Source organism: Odontomachus brunneus, unplaced genomic scaffold (assembly GCF_010583005.1).
Source record: "Odontomachus brunneus isolate Ranch 3 - 2012 unplaced genomic scaffold, Obru_v1 Obru_scaffold_234, whole genome shotgun sequence".
NCBI classification, from domain to species: domain Eukaryota; kingdom Metazoa; phylum Arthropoda; class Insecta; order Hymenoptera; family Formicidae; genus Odontomachus; species Odontomachus brunneus.
The window spans coordinates 65,620-81,968 of NW_022639684.1; the positions used below are offsets into that span (position 1 = coordinate 65,620).

Below are 16,349 nucleotides of genomic sequence, written 5' to 3' on the forward strand. Positions count from 1 at the left end.
AAACCAATCATTTTTCACTGGGTTACAAGTAGACATAGGTTTATATTCTGAATTCTCTTTTATCATTAAAAGCGTTTCTAAAAGTAAATCATTTTTAGAGACGCTTTTAGGCCTGGTTGCACCTGGTTGAACATTATTTTAGCTTTAAGCAAAACTTAAACATATATCTATCTTTATCTTTCTTTCTAAATGAATAAAGACAGACGTATATCTAAGTCTCGCTTAAAACCAAAATAATGTTGGTGCAACCGGGCGTTAGTCACTTTTAGCGATAAAAGAGAGTTCAAAATTAGACTATAAAATATCACAATTTACGTATGAACGTAACCGTACCTTAAAAATATCCTAGTAGTTCACTGCAATACCGATCGCTCCCCGCTTCGGACGAGTTCTACCTTACCGACAGTAGGCAACCGCAGTTCCCGCTCACGGGTCTGAAGGCAACTCAGAAGCATCCTAGGTGACGCGCTCACGGCCATTTTACAGTTGTCTGACCGCGGTGTCATCGAATGACTAATTCGATACATTGGAAAGATTGAAACACGAGGGGCGGCATTTATCCGATCACGTCACTTGAGTTGACTCGCGTCGTCGTCGTCGGCGTGTGTGCATCAGCGCGTGCATCGGCGCGCACGGCCGTGTGAAGGAAACCCGAGCGGTTCAGAGTGGGATTCATCGCAGGGATACAGAAACGTGTCGGATTCCTGCGTTACTCGACGCGTGCACGACGGTGCGTCGGATTGACGATCGCTGGTGCCCGGATAAAGAGAGATATATATATATATATATATATATATATATATAAGTGATAGGCTCGTATCGGCCGAGCGAGAGACAGCAGCGAATTGTCGTTGGCGCGAGTGCTTTTCGTCGTATTGTCCGCGATAGTCGAAAATAGTGACATTTTCTAGTTCAAGGCGATGGTACGATGACCGCTCTCAAGTGTCTCGTGTATGCGCTCGTTGTAGCGACGAGCTCGCTCGTGTACGCCTGTAAGTATAACCAACGCTCTTACCAACTGACTCCGATGAATGACGGCGACCCAGCCCATCTCGAAATAACATGGCGCGCGCGAGCGTTCGCGTCACGCTATTGAATGCATGCGTGACGCTACGCGCACTTTACGCACGCTCCACTCTGCGATAGTATACATGTAATGATAATTTTGTGATCTGGCCGTATTTTTGTAGCCACGACATTATCCTGTTATCCATACTTTATCGTGTAACATTTCAGTACGATATTTTGTGATCATATGAGTCATCACATTTGTCCACGCGTCTTTAATTTGTTATCGATACATTTATTCTTTCATGTAAGTTGCACACGGGTAAAGAAATATTTATGTTTAATATTTTAACGTGATTTTGCGCATGGAATCAACAACTTTTGTATAGAATGTATGTTGACACTGTAGAACGTGTTTATTTACTTTGCAGAATGCAATTCTGAAAGTTACATATGCTCCTCATATGTGATATATTTCACTTTATTACACTCATTTAAGTTCAACGATAGAATCCAACGATTCTGTGCAATATTTTTATTGTATTAGCAGAATAATTTGATAACTCTCTTTTCTTTCTACCAGTTTGTGTTTGATTAAACATATTCTATGATCATTTTTTATATAAAAAAGAAACATAATAAAGTATATATTGAAAATGTTACAATTGTGTCTCTTAGATGACGACGAATGCAACATTCCTCTTTTGGACAGAGCTCATCTAACAGCTACTAGTTCCAAGGCTGATAGAGGTCCAAAGAATGCCAGGCTGAACGGTAAGAAAAAATGTTTGAACATTTTAATATCTACAGATGTCTCTCATTTGTTAGATAAAAGTTATTGTACAATTGTTTACTTTACATGTAATTTATAGTTGTTATATTGATAGTAGTTTGCTGCTTGCTCTCTATTCTTACAGAATCTGTCGTTGTCTATATTGCGTGCTATATTTGCTTCTGTTTGCGTTAAATAATAGTTATAAATAATTCTATTGAGATACTATTTTTCCATTATATTTTTCTAACATATAAAAAAATTTCAATGAAAATTAAGAAAATTGAATTAGTGTTAGGGGATATTATATCCGCCATGATATATACAGTTATGCTCAATTATGAGAATTAGGTGAACCCGCATATACTCCTATGACACATCACCCAATCATTTTATATTTGTCTGTCTCTGTCTGTATCATGTGTAGCACATAAAGCAGAATTATCCATCTTAGAAATAAAGATCTTTTTGAATTTAAAAGAATATATGTAATAAGTGTAATAAGTTGATATATTTGCTTCAGGTGGATCCTAGCAAGTAGCCTGGAGAGTATCTTAAACGAGATATCTTGAAAAACATTATTTTTATAATCAGAGATAATTTAAGGGTGTACCAACTGCAATCTCAGACCAGCCAAAGAATACAGGAATATACGAACTGTGATTGAATAAGTTGAATGTTTAGACTTAACGCAAATATTTTTAAAATGTCGTCGGCCGTTCGTTGGGCATTTAATTGGAAAGAGTGGAATCCGAGTCGGGAGGAGTTTGAGCATGCGATTTCATGCGTACAAAGCGAAGAGAAAGCCAGACTAGGGAAATTTGTATTTCGTAAAGATGTAAGGGCTTCCCTCGCAGGCAGATTATTAATGAGGAAATTCGTTAATGAGTATGCGGGTCTTCCATATGACGAAATTACTTTCATCAGAGATGAACATAACAAGCCCCTACTGAAAGATAATGCCGGCGCTATAAGTTTTAACGTTTCTCATCAAGGTTCTTATGCAGTTCTAGCGGGTGAAATTAGAGATGTAAAATTAGGCGTGGATGTAATGGCGTTAGAATATACCGGCGGTAAAAGCATCTCCGAATTTTTTCGTATAATGAACAGAAACTTCTCGGCGGCCGAATGGGGAGAAATCAAGGGTTCTGCTCCAGGAAAGTCTGAAATGGAACAGATATCTATGTTCTGTAGACACTGGGCGTTGAAAGAGAGCTACGTTAAAGCGCTCGGTGTGGGAATTGTCGTTGACTTAAGGAACATAGATTTCCGGACAAATTCGGAGTTGAGCAAAGACTCGGTCACAACCGATACAGTTCTGTATGTCGATGATATTAAGCAAAATTGGTTATTTGAAGAAACTTTACTCGATTCACGACACTGTGTCGCTGTGGCATTGCAAGAAGACGAGAAATCGCTATTGCACAACACCACGTTTGAGATAATAGATTACGATAAACTGATTACGCACTCAGTTCCACTCTTTCCGATAGATTCACAATACACGACCCAATATTTCGCCAAGTCAGAAAGACCGTAGCTTCTTTGATTATTTATAAAATAAGATCGCAACACGCATAACAAGTGTTCCTTGCTATATCCATAGTTTAAAATGGATACTGCACATTGTATATGAGTTTGACTGCTAATAAACTAATAAAGAGCACTAAGCACTACTTTACAATAATTTCTTTACTTACCTTTTTATAAGCTGGGTAACTTTCCGCGTGCAAAAGTCACAGTACAGTCAAAGAGACAAATATCTCAAATTAAAAATAACACTAATGACGATTTAATCTATGCGTTATCTGCAGATAACGTAAATAGCATCAATTCAGACAGTGGTGATGATATTATCTTAAATGAATTTTATATTATATTCATTTTATATTTGATGGTGATGATATTATCTTAATGGATATACCATTTAAAGAAATAACCATTTTCTTCTCGAGAATCGTTGTATAATTTCGCAGAAATTTCTAAAGTACCACTTGAAATAATTTGAGCTTGTGGTATAATATAGTTTTGGTACACCCTTATAAGTTAATCTCTGAGTATAAAAGCAAGGCGTTGCTAGAAATTATTCTCTGATTGTGTCATTACGTTCCGTTTCAAATTATGTGTAAGCGTTTTCCTAAATTTATTTTGAGTTGCGTGCATGCATAAATGTTGCGGTGTAGGCGGAAGCGCATGGGCAGCTAGCAGCTCTGATTTTGGTCAGTATTTAATAATCGACTTGGGCGAAGTAATGAACATCACAGCCGTGGCCACTCAGGGACAGTCGTCACAGAAGACATATGTTATGGAATATCGTATTAGCTATGGTACCAACGGTCTTGATTACGTGGATTATAAGGAAGAAGATGGCCATGCGAAGGTAAGCTCGTTGGAACCCACTGTCTAGTCCTCACTTGGCTTTCGATACAATGATGAGATATGACGCGCTTAATTAACACACATTAATTTCCCGTTAACACGAGGCTTGCTTATGCATGTGGAATATGGTGTAATTTATATAAATGTACAGAAAACAGTTGTAAAATGTTTCATGATACAATGTTATGAGGGGAATATTGTCTGGAGGTTTTGACACTGGTAAGTACTTTGATGTGCTTCACTTAACTTACATCTGAATAGCGCTTCACGTCATTTTCCTACATTTGTTCCAACACTCATTTTGTTTTGTGTGTTTCATTATTTTCGTTTTCTAACGTCACACAAACATATACTCGTGTGCGCGTACGAATGCTAAACAAATTATATCGAATTTGCGTGATAATCGGGTGTAAAAGTCATTTAGAATTAATTGCGAAGCAAACCTGGATTCTCTAGTGAGTTACATAAAAAATAAAGACTTCGCGATTTCATTAACTACTCCGATTTCATTTCCTACATATCCATTTGCTTGCTTCGCTTCTACTTTTCTCCTCTTACACATGGACATGGAGCTGGGCTTTACAGGAGATTCCACGTGGTCACCAGTCGCTAGCAGTTACGATCAGCATCTTACTATGGAGCTGGGAGACAGATATGAGATACGCAGCATTGCTACGCGAGGGCGGGTGCATACTAATGAATACGTGACAGAATATATTATCCAATATTCCGATGATGGTCAAGCTTGGGCCAGTTATGAAGGCCAGGATGGCGTAGATGAGGTATTAAATTTCAAGGATGGAGTCTAAAATTGTTCTACTCACGTATCTAAGAGTATAGTCTAAAGATTTGCAAATTGTGGTTACTCGAGAAAGGTCCTTTGTGTTGGATAACATTTTTGTTCTTCTATTCTTGAAGTTACGTAGAACAACTGAAGCTTTCTTCCTTATTAGATGCTAAGGTACACACGATAATACATGAACGATGAGGATATGGATAAGATATGAATTACGTTTTTTATTGAGATTGTCTTCAAATTATCAGTTTATCGTGAGCCATATAACCTCAAGAGAGTAGAGTGAAGAAACATATGTATACACATTTTAGCTTTTATCATTTATAAAAAGAGAAATTACAGACGGGTATTAATGCTTATAGACATATTTGAAACATAAATCTCATTATTATTGTTATTACATCAATATTGGCTTGAAACACATTTTTGTTCGTACATTTGAAAATTGCTCGAGACAGGTGTATTGTGCAATTTATAGGCGAATGCACGATAAATTTAACTTGAATAGCTTTTTTCTTCCGTTTCTTCGTATTCTACATTGATAACAAGCTTATATATATTATAAAATTCTTTTTCCGTAGAAATTCCATGAAACGAGAGAATGTCCTGCTATAAAAAATCTCTACACCTCTCGAGAGAGACGTGCAGAAATGTACGTTTTGAATCTTCTGTTCTAACAATGCTGCTGCTGAAATTCGGCAATTTGACACAGACATGATTAAGAGCGCGATTGTGGGTCAACAAAGTAAACGTTAAAGACTGCAATATTTGTTTCATCGAGGAAATAATAACGCTCGCGTGTACGGAATTTGCTGAAAGACACGATATCTTTTTCTGCCGGATTCACGTGTTTTTTTTATTCTTTTTCTGTCGCTATATTTCTCCAAAGCAAAAAAATAATACTATTAATAAGAGTTGTACAACACATAACATCGAGTCGCACGAAAAAAAAGACCAAACGAATATATAGATGATACAGACTGAACGAGTATACAGATTAAACAAATACGGATTATACAGACAGCGTGTTGCTCTCACATACATACATATATGTGTGCGTGTGTATGTATACACACACACACACACACACACACATATATATGTGTGTGTGTGTATGTATATACATATACATTTAATACGTCTTTCAATACGGAACATCTTTTCGCACATACACATATAAAGATTCACATCACGCCGACATGAATGCTTTAAAATGGCTCTCGAAATCGCGAAGAGAATGCACCGTCTATACAACAGAATAATAAACATACGCGTGTGGTTTGCACGAGCCGCGGGTACGCAATATCATGCAGACAGAGGAAACAAATCCGAGTTACATAAATAATGTGCGCCATGTACATAAGAGATCTTTTCCCGAGTAGCCGGATGTCTCAAGAGAGGAGCCAGTCCTCCTTTTTTTATTCTTTGACGCGTGTACGCGGTTTTGCCACTTGAAAGAATAGAGAACGTGTCCTTACTTAACTAAACAATAAATATATCTCTTTTTGTATGTGTGTATGTGTGTGCGAACAGTGTGTTGTTCTATACACGAACCGAATCGACACATCAGACTCTGAATTCAGTTGGGACTAGCATTGTTACATTGAGAGAAAAAATATCTTGTAAATAGTGAATATTCATTTGGTGGGGAATGAGGCATGTTTATTTGAATCAAAATCATTTTATTCAAGCAGATAAACTAGTTGCTTTCTCGTGAGAAGCTAGGATTCTCTTAGGGCTTCGTAAAATTGTACAATTTCTTACTTGGAAAATATTTTATACTGGTACAAGATAAATTTGCTATCAGTGCCCACTCCGAGTGAATAATCGCCAATTTCTTAGATATTCTTTCCCTCAGTGTAGTACAATTATTAGTACATTTACGTGAAGGCTAGTGCTCAACAGGCATACGCTCGATACGCGTCCCGTTCGCGGATTAATTGTTGTTATTGTTCGTGAAGCCCTCACCCTGGCGCGTGTAGTACACTCGGTAGTACAGTCTTTTGCTGCGCCAAAGCGAATAAGAGTTGTCGAATTTCAGTAGGTACACTCCCTCACCCGGGTACTGGTGACTACCGCCGTAAATTTCGTCCTGAGAGTCCCTTCTGTAGACGGGTACTATGACGCTGATGGGCGGCGTGGTCATCCGCCGCTCCGGCCGTGGGTTGTTGTTCGTCGGGCCGCTCTCCAGGTCGCTCCTCTGCTCGTATTCCTCGTCCTCGTCGTCCTCGTCCTCGGACTCGCTGATGTGCACGGACACTTGGTTCGTGTCGGGCTTGGACCACTCGAAGTACACGCCGAAGCCGATGTCGTAGGAGTCCGTGACGAACTCCCAGAACAGGCACGTGCCGCCCTCGTGCGTCGGCACGCGAACGGTCACGGTCTCGCCGTGGCCTACCCTGATGACCGCGTCGGGCGCTTCTCTCCAGATAGTTCGCTTGAACTCTTCCACGCCTTTTCGCGTCCACATCTCCGCGGGCGTGATGGGAGGCCAGTCTTCCATCTCGTCAGAGTCATCTTCATCATTCGTGTTTGACGCATCCTTGTTGTCGTCCTCCTTCGACGAGCTCTCTGGCTCGATTTTCTTATCTTCTTCGCTCTGGTCCAACTTATTCTGATGCAGTTGTTGCATGTATTGATGATAGTGTTGTTCCTGCAACTGCCTGATCAGGACACCCTGTTGCTCTGGGTTGCCAGGATACTGTTGCTCTGCATACATCTTGAATTGATGGTACGTCTGCTGATTCAGAGCATCTTGAATTTGCCTTCGCTGAGTCTCCTCCTTCAGTCTTTCCTCCTCCTGTTTCTTACGCTGCTCCTCCAACTCCTTGAGTTTCCTCTCTTCCTCCTCCTTCCTGACTTCTTCCTCCTTCTTGAGTCGTTCCTTCTCCTCGAAATCCCTTTTCTGCGCTTCCACCACAGTCCTGAACAAGGGACATAGCTTGTCCAATAGTACTATGAAACCCTCCATCGCCTGCTCCTTGGTTATGTCACCTAGGTTCTGCCACGCCAAACGCCTGTCTTTCCCAATCACGTCCAGGACGCCCAGTGGCGGTGCATTCTCGGCTGTGCACTTGCCATGCGTCACTTGCTGGATGAACGCCACCAGTTTTAGCTTGTCTTCATAAGAGATGTGCACGGCCTTACCCTTTTTCTCTTTGTAGAAGTTGAGCGCGAGCTTGTAAAGCTCTCGCGTCTCGAAGCCCCAGAGCTGCGGCTCATCGGCATTTCCGTAGTCGGCGGCGTCATCATCGTCGCCCTTGTCCGTCACCGCGTCGTCCGACACGGTGGAGAGGTTGAGCTTCTCAACTTGTTCCTCGAGCGCGGGAATGTCGTCCTCCCTAGTGGCCGCCATTTGCCTTCGCTCGCGTTTGACACGTCGATGAAGACTGATACGAATCGCGCACCTAACCTTCGCCGACTGATCTAACCTGCGCAACTGCGGCCAAGTGGCGTTAGTGGCGTATATACGATATGACGGAGATCCTGCGCGGCGTCAATACAACGGAGAGAAACGCACTGATAAAATGGGCGGCCTGTGGCGACGAATCATAAACGAGCGCGAATATTACGCATCGGTCGAATGTCTTTAACGTTTACTTTATTGTTAACACGAATAGTTGGGGTATCATTTAACTGATTTCGTGCAACTTTAACCAGTAATTTATAATATTATAAAATTATAGTTATAAAATTATAATATATATATTTATACATTTAATATATCAATATACAAAATTTTTTATGTATATAAATTTATTAATATATAATATTATTTCTCTGTTATATACAAAAAAGGAGAGCAATAGTTTGTTTTTTGAGAATTTTTGTATATTACAGTGGCATCTATCTACAGCTCTTGAAATTCATGCAACTGCTCTTAACATTGGCATTTCCTTTACTACTAATAATCTAGTTAAACATTAGTGTACACATTTGCGCAATTGGTAATAATATTGAGTGCAATTGGGCGATATTTTCTATGCTTATTGAAAATCTCTAAATGAAAGCAATTAATTGGTCTATGTGATGAAATACACATAGAAAAATTGTGTGTAATTATTAAATCAGTTGTCCCTTTTACATATTCAGAATTTTTAAACCGATCTGGAGACTGGTGTTTTTATATAACATACAAAACCGTTAATCACTTGACTAACAGTATCCTATCTTTGATAATTTTCTTATTAAAACAATTAGTTCTAACTTACAGCATGCATGCAATTTAACTACTACATTCTGCACGATTGTTGCGCCATTAACTGTTAATCACTGAGGTAGCAAATGAGAATTATTGATTTGGTAACGACAGAACAGTGTTTAAAACATTACCCATTTTTCCACAGATGTTTAAAGGTAATGTAGATGGAGACAGGGTAAAGCTTAATAGGTTTGAGGTACCAATAATCGCACAGTGGGTTAGAATAAATCCAACGCGATGGAGAGACGGGATATCCCTGAGGGTTGAACTTTATGGATGCAATTATGGTAAAACTGAAATAATTATACTTTGTTACTTTCTAATAAGAGAACCTCGCGAACCCAAGAAAATTCACATCTTAAATAAGAAAAAAAATATTTCTAATTTTACTACTCCATTCTTTATTCGAAAAAGAATAATTTTCAAAACTTCATCCTTTATATACTCCTTGCATGAAAGAGTATATAAAAATTTATAATACTATAATTTTTTTTTATAAACCTTTTGTATAAAACATCTTTTGATATTTCATTTAATTTACGAAATATTGAATAAGAGCGAACGAGATATTGAAAAGAGCGAAAAATCTTTATATTTTTTGAAGAGTGGTTTTACCCCTTCAAATCGTTTTTCCAATACAAAATTTCTAAATTCGTTTATTTCCAACCTACATTTATGCCAAGTTTCGCTAAGATCTGAATTTTCATGTTCGCGAGGTTCCTTTGTAAGATGTACAAAATTATGCGTGATTTACAAAACGATAAATCTAATTTGCTTAATTGCAGTATCCGACGTTGTTTCCTTCAACGGATCATCTCTTATACGCATGGATTTACTCAGGGAGCCTATCGAGACTGATAGGCACTTTATACGTTTCCGCTTTAAGACGAATAATGCCGACGGCGTATTAATGTATTCTCGGGGTACGCAAGGTGACTATATAGCCTTGCAGCTGCGCGACAACAGAATGTTGCTCAATATCGATCTCGGATCTGGTATTATGAGCAGCATGTCTGTTGGCAGTCTTCTAGACGATAACATGTGGCATGATGTTTTAATCTCCCGCAATAGGAAAAATATTTCGTTTTCCGTCGATAGGGTATTGATTAAGGGTAGAATAAGGGGAGAATTTCATCGATTGGATTTGAATCGAGAGGTGAGTAATGTTCTTGAAACGAAAATCTTTTTTTTTGCTAAAAATGTATAGATATCACAAGTAAGATAAAGGATTTTAAGCGTACTACTTCCGTAGATTTATTCCAATAATTTTTTTTTTCTTTTTAGCTCTATATCGGTGGTGTATCCAATATGCAGGAGGGTCTGGTGGTGAACCAAAATTTCACTGGCTGTATAGAAAATTTTTACTTAAACAGTACAAATATAATCAGTGAGTTGAAAGAATCAATCTTAGATGAGAATCTGAAATATTATAAAATCCATACGATATACACTTGTCCGGAGCCACCAATAATACCCGTGACATTCAAGACTCCTGGATCTTATGCCAAATTAAAAGGATATCCTGGTGCGACGTCTATGAACGTGTCCCTCGCATTTCGAACTTACGAAGAGCAAGGGATAATTCTTTACCACAAGTTAGAGTCTTCAGGCTTCGTCAAGGTTGTGCACACTTTAATTATACACTTCAAGCTTTTAATTAAAATGTCGCATGCAAAAGATAACAATTGTTTAAAGGAAGGTTTTGGTTTAGATGACCGAAAAATAGGAGACTTTACGAATTCTTTTCCAAACAAATGAATAAAGGATATCTCAATACAAGACGATGAAATTTCAATGTTTTTAAACAAAAGTATAGTTATTTTGTATTAAAAACAATGATAAATAGTATGATTAAAGCTTTCAATTGATATTTTTATTCATTTCTTTAAAACAAATTCATGAAAACTTCCTATTTCTTGGTTATCTAAACATTTGCTTAACTCTTATATCTATTCGAGACTTCAAAGTTCTTTCTTATATTTTTACACACGTTGCTACGAAAAACATTGCGATTATTTACTTTTATTTTTAATGCGCAGCTATTCCTGGAGAACGGCAAATTGAAAGTCGAAATAAAAACGGGGGAGAATCCATCGTCGAGTTTAGACAATTTTTACGAGAAATTTAACGACGGTAAATGGCATCAGGTAATTTTGACGGTTGCCAAGAATTCCCTCGTTTTAAATGTAGATGGAAGACCGATGAGAACAGATCGCCTTCTGGAGATAATAACTGGAAGGCATTATATGATCGGTGGTGTGATCGGAGAAGGAAGCAAATATGGTTTTGTTGGTTGTATGAGAATGATAAGTATCGACGGTAATTACAAGTTGCCGACCGATTGGAAAAAAGACGAATACTGCTGCGAGAAAGATGTTATATTTGATACTTGCCAAATGGTAGATCGTTGCAACCCGAATCCTTGCAAACATTTTGGCGTTTGCCGACAAAATTCTGATGAATTCTTCTGCGATTGTGCCAATACTGGATACACAGGTGCCGTTTGTCACACCTGTAAGTATTCACCGCATTTTATCGCAAAGTGTAATGATACCTTCGTTAAAATCGATTCTGTCCTGAATAACGTATCAATTCTCTGTGCAGCATTAAATCCTCTCTCATGCGATGCGTATAAGAATATGAACGCGGTCAATCAACGAGCGGATATCAAAATTGACGTCGATGGAAGCGGGCCACTGAAACCATTCCCGGTTGTTTGTGAATTCTTTGCTGATGGCCGCGTAAGGACAGTTTTGCGTCACAGTAATAAGCAAGAAACGCCCATTGATGGATTCGATGAGCCTGGCAGTTTCATCCAAGATATTGTTTACGACGCTGATCTTGATCAGATAGAAGCTCTGTTGAACCGGTCTACCAACTGCATGCAGTATATAATTTATAAGTGCAAACGCTCCAAGTTATTTAATTCGCCAGGTAATATATCTTCACAAAAGCGTCACGATTCTCGTCTTATTTCTATGTCGAAATGTCGAATTGTTTCCAGTTCCTCAAGGCGAATATTTCCGACCGAATTCGTGGTGGGTCAGTCGGCAAAATCAAAAGATGGATTATTGGGGCGACGCGCTGCCCGGATCGCGAAAATGCGAGTGTGGTATAATTGGAAATTGTGTGGATCCTACCAAGTGGTGCAATTGCGATGCTAATTTGGAATCATGGCAGGAAGACTCTGGTTATATTATGGAGAAGGAATATCTTCCTGTGAAACAATTGCGTTTCGGCGACACGGGTACACCGGTCGACGAGAAAGAGGGTCGTTATAGGCTGGGCCCGCTTATTTGCGAAGGCGACGGTAAGTTCACCAAGCTCTTCTCGTTTTCAATATGCAGTGCAAGTGAGTTAAGTTTTATCCTCGAAACAGCGTTCAAGATGAGCAGAAGTACATAATATCGTAATATCTGTTGCAGATTTGTTTAAGAACGTCGTGACATTCCGTATAGCAGACGCCACCATCAATCTACCGACGTTTGATATCGGTCACAGTGGCGATATTTACTTCGAATTCAAAACTACTATGGAAAACGCCGTGATGATTCATAGCAAAGGGCCAACCGATTACATCAAGATTTCCATAAATAGCGGAAGACAAATACATTTCCAATACGTGGCTGGCGAAGGACCGCTCACGGTGAGCGTGCAAACATCCAACAACTTGGCTGATGACAGATGGCACTCTGTGTCAGTGGAGAGAAATCGCAAGGAGGCCCGAATCGTCATCGACGGAGCGCTGAAGAACCAAGTGCGAGAACCTCCGGGTCCCGTGCGAGCGATTCATCTCACCTCGGACTTCGTGGTGGGCGCCACGACTGATTACAGGGACGGATTTGTCGGTTGCATAAGATCCCTGCTTCTGAACGGCCAACTGCAAGACCTGAGAAGTTACGCTCGGCGCGGAGTGTACGGCGTCACGGAAGATTGCGTCGGTAGATGCGAGAGTAATCCTTGCCTTAACAACGGCACGTGTTACGAAAAATATGATGGTTACTCGTGCGATTGTCGATGGACTTCGTTCAAAGGACCGATCTGTGCGGACGGTGAGTATAGGATTCTCTAACGTGAATCACGATAATCGTATTGGCTGCAGCTGCTAATCGATAGCATTTGTCACTTTCAGAGATTGGAGTAAACTTGCGAACCAGTTCGATGATAAAATACGATTTCATGGGCAGCTGGCGTTCCACCATTGCCGAGAAAATACGCGTTGGTTTCGTGACGACGGAACCGAAAGGATTCTTGTTAGGTCTCTTCTCTAATATAACCGGAGAGTACATGACCATAATGATCTCCAATAGCGGACACTTACGCGTGGTATTTGACTTCGGCTTCGAACGGCAGGAGGTCATATTCCCGCACAAGCACTTCGGTTTAGGACAGTATCACGACATCAGGATCGGCAGGAAAAATTCGGGCGCGACTTTAATTATGCAGGTCGACAATTACGAGGCAAAGGAGTTCAACTTTGATATAAAGGCTTCCGCGGACGCGCAATTCAATAACATTCAATACATGTACATCGGCAGAAACGAATCAATGTTGGAGGGATTCAAGGGTTGTATATCGCGAGTAGAGTTTGATGACATTTATCCGCTGAAGTTACTCTTCCAAGAGGATGGACCCTTAAACGTACGTTCACTTGGTACTCCTTTGACCGAAGATTTCTGCGGGGTCGAACCGATCACACATCCGCCGGATATCTTGGAGACGCGACCGCCACCGGACTTAGACGAGGAAAAAGTGCGGGCTGCATACAACGAGACTGACACGGCCATTTTAGGGAGCGTATTAGCGGTTATTCTTATTGCACTTGTTATCATGGCGATCCTTATAGGTAGATACATGTCTAGGCATAAGGGCGAATACCTGACTCAGGAGGACAAGGGTGCAGAGATAGCCTTGGACCCGGATTCGGCGGTTGTTCATTCCGCCACCGGTCATCAAGTACAGAAAAAGAAAGAATGGTTCATCTAAACGTTTGGATCTAAACGTGTGTATCGAGATAAGCTATGCTGGAGAGGAGTAATGAGTAAACATTAACTTAATCTAGAATACTACGTAAACGTCTTGATAAGGATGCTGTTTCTTTTGTTCCGTCTGAATATTGTTTTTTCGTGTATGTCATAATTTTTTTAATCGAAGACAAACGGACACTTTATCCGGAACTGCCATTCCGCATATAGTTTCTTAACGCATTTCTCTCGCGATAACAATGTGACTGCCGGAATCTAATAAGAATTTTTAAAACTTGTGATTATCATAATAAATGAATGATTTTCTTGTGTCTTGTGGTACGGTTACGTTCATTGTGCCAATCGAAAAAAAGAAATAAAAACAGATCAGTCATGATACAGTGCTATCTCTTATTGTGGAGTGTATGCGTTATACACGTTCCAATCTACATTTTTATAATCGGGCATAAAAAAGAGCTTTATGTAATATAAATATGTTTTCCATGTACAAAGCTGTCATTAATTCAGATGAAAATCGCTTACGTTTACGCGTTTCGTCCTTTCTTTTTTTATGATAATTTGCACAGTATTAGTTGTAATGCCTACCGTCCAAAGTGCGTTTTATATTTTAACTTTTTTTAGATTTATTTTATATATATATTTCACTTTTGTTTATATATAATTATATTTTACAGATGTTTACTTTTTTACATAGATCTGCAACATCACCATAGTAATTTAATACTGAAATATATATATATATATATATATATATATAAATATATATATAGTACTAAGAATAATAATTGTAATGATAACAATAACAACAAAAATGATAATAATAATCATAATTGTAACAATAATAATTGTATACTAAGCATGTAACACACACAATGAAAGTGTACATAAATCATTTTTATACGAATAATACATTCGTTATTTCTTGTTACTGAATCGATATGTTGTACAATAATCGTCAAGCAAACAGGGAAACAACAGAAATGTGCTTCATGTTTCTGTATAACTGAGATCGCTGAAACGACATAAAAATTTAGACAGAATGATGATGAGCGAGAACATAACGAATGATATGTCATTTTATATGGAGATATATAAAAGAGGACGGAGTTGAATAAAACAATTCACCTTACGATGTTCTGCTTCTTATTAATTTTTCAAAAGTCAAATGCCACAAAATCACAAGGATCTATCTCTGTCTTTTTTTTTTTATGTAAATAATTTGTGCATCTTTTCAGTTTCAAAGGGGAAGTATCGAATTCTCGAAAGAGCTGTATGTATACGATCAACGATTTAGAACTTGAGCGCTTGTTCAACTGTAAATATTCCGGCTCCGATTACTTACCGATATCCAGAATATTTGACATGAAATTATTACTTACGCTTTACATTTGGCAGGTTTATCTCGTCGGGAGCAATTGAGTATGCAGTAGAATGCGAATCTCGGCCTCACCGATTTCGACGATGAAGCCTTCGTTTCGAAGATTGCGAATAAATAAATAAATATTTATTCATTCGAAATTTGTGAAATCGACGAAAGAACAGAAAGAAATCGAGTCAAATAATGCTCAGCGAGTGAATCTTTTTTTTTTTTAGGCACGTAAGCTGTATTTACACGTGTACTTGTCAAAAAACAACTAGTTGAAATGTTAAACATTAAAATACAATAACCTTCCTAAAAGAATTCGCTACCTCCAAAAGTGTTGACTGTTTCCGCGTGTCGCGATACGTGTCCCCTCGATATCTACACTTTCATCTATCCGATACTTAAAAGATAATATATCGCTAGAGCAGTCTATAAATATACATACAAATGTCTCTTGTATCCTTAATAAGTAAACAATCTCAGTGCGTATTTAATAAAAGTGTCTATTTTTAATATCACTCGTGTTCCAAATTGCTCGGTCGTGTCTTCCCACGCAGTGGCGTCACGCGACTGTGTATAAATATCGTCATTTAATCTTTTCTTCTTTCCAACTTTTCCTCTTTCCTTTCTTTTTACGTATGTGTTAGTCTCGTCATGACTCGCTTAACATCTTGCGGCTCACGCTCGTCGCACCTGAACGTGCGCGATGGAGTCGAAATGCAGCAGATATTGCATTGCCCGTTTTACACGCGAACGAAATGTGAACAGGTTGAGCCAAGAAGTCACGAGCCACTCTTACCACTTTCCCGAGCGCAGATCGAAATTTAAAAAATAGGAAGGACTTC

General features: G+C 39.0%; 3 protein-coding genes across 5 annotated transcripts; 2 read left to right on the forward strand and 1 right to left on the reverse strand.

The window, feature by feature from the left end:
- Window positions 1-470: 470 nt before the first annotated feature.
- Window positions 471-15,273, forward strand: LOC116852553 (neurexin-4). Of its 3 annotated transcripts, none has more exons than XM_032833048.1 (11): window positions 471-992; window positions 1,687-1,782; window positions 3,964-4,160; window positions 9,302-9,443; window positions 9,942-10,312; window positions 10,441-10,776; window positions 11,196-11,670; window positions 11,761-12,090; window positions 12,161-12,466; window positions 12,582-13,208; window positions 13,289-15,273. In XM_032833048.1, exons 1-11 carry the CDS (start codon window positions 929-931, stop codon window positions 14,140-14,142), a joined length of 3,798 nt encoding a protein of 1,265 aa, XP_032688939.1. In that variant the 5' UTR covers window positions 471-928; the 3' UTR covers window positions 14,143-15,273. The 3 variants fall into 3 exon arrangements, with proteins under 3 accessions (XP_032688939.1, XP_032688940.1, XP_032688941.1); XM_032833049.1 differs by lacking the exon at window positions 3,964-4,160 and adding an exon at window positions 4,745-4,941; XM_032833050.1 differs by lacking the exons at window positions 471-992; window positions 1,687-1,782 and adding an exon at window positions 4,745-4,941 and having other exon boundaries at window positions 4,013-4,160.
- Window positions 938-3,456, forward strand: LOC116852555 (L-aminoadipate-semialdehyde dehydrogenase-phosphopantetheinyl transferase). Its single transcript, XM_032833052.1, has 3 exons — window positions 938-992; window positions 1,687-1,782; window positions 2,304-3,456. The coding sequence occupies exon 3, from the start codon at window positions 2,457-2,459 to the stop codon at window positions 3,318-3,320; it is 864 nt and encodes a 287-aa protein (XP_032688943.1). The 5' UTR covers window positions 938-992; window positions 1,687-1,782; window positions 2,304-2,456; the 3' UTR covers window positions 3,321-3,456.
- On the reverse strand, window positions 5,251-8,394 carry LOC116852554 (Golgi resident protein GCP60). Its single transcript, XM_032833051.1, has one exon. It carries the CDS (start codon window positions 8,308-8,310, stop codon window positions 6,892-6,894), a length of 1,419 nt encoding a protein of 472 aa, XP_032688942.1. The 5' UTR covers window positions 8,311-8,394; the 3' UTR covers window positions 5,251-6,891.
- Window positions 15,274-16,349: the final 1,076 nt, after the last annotated feature.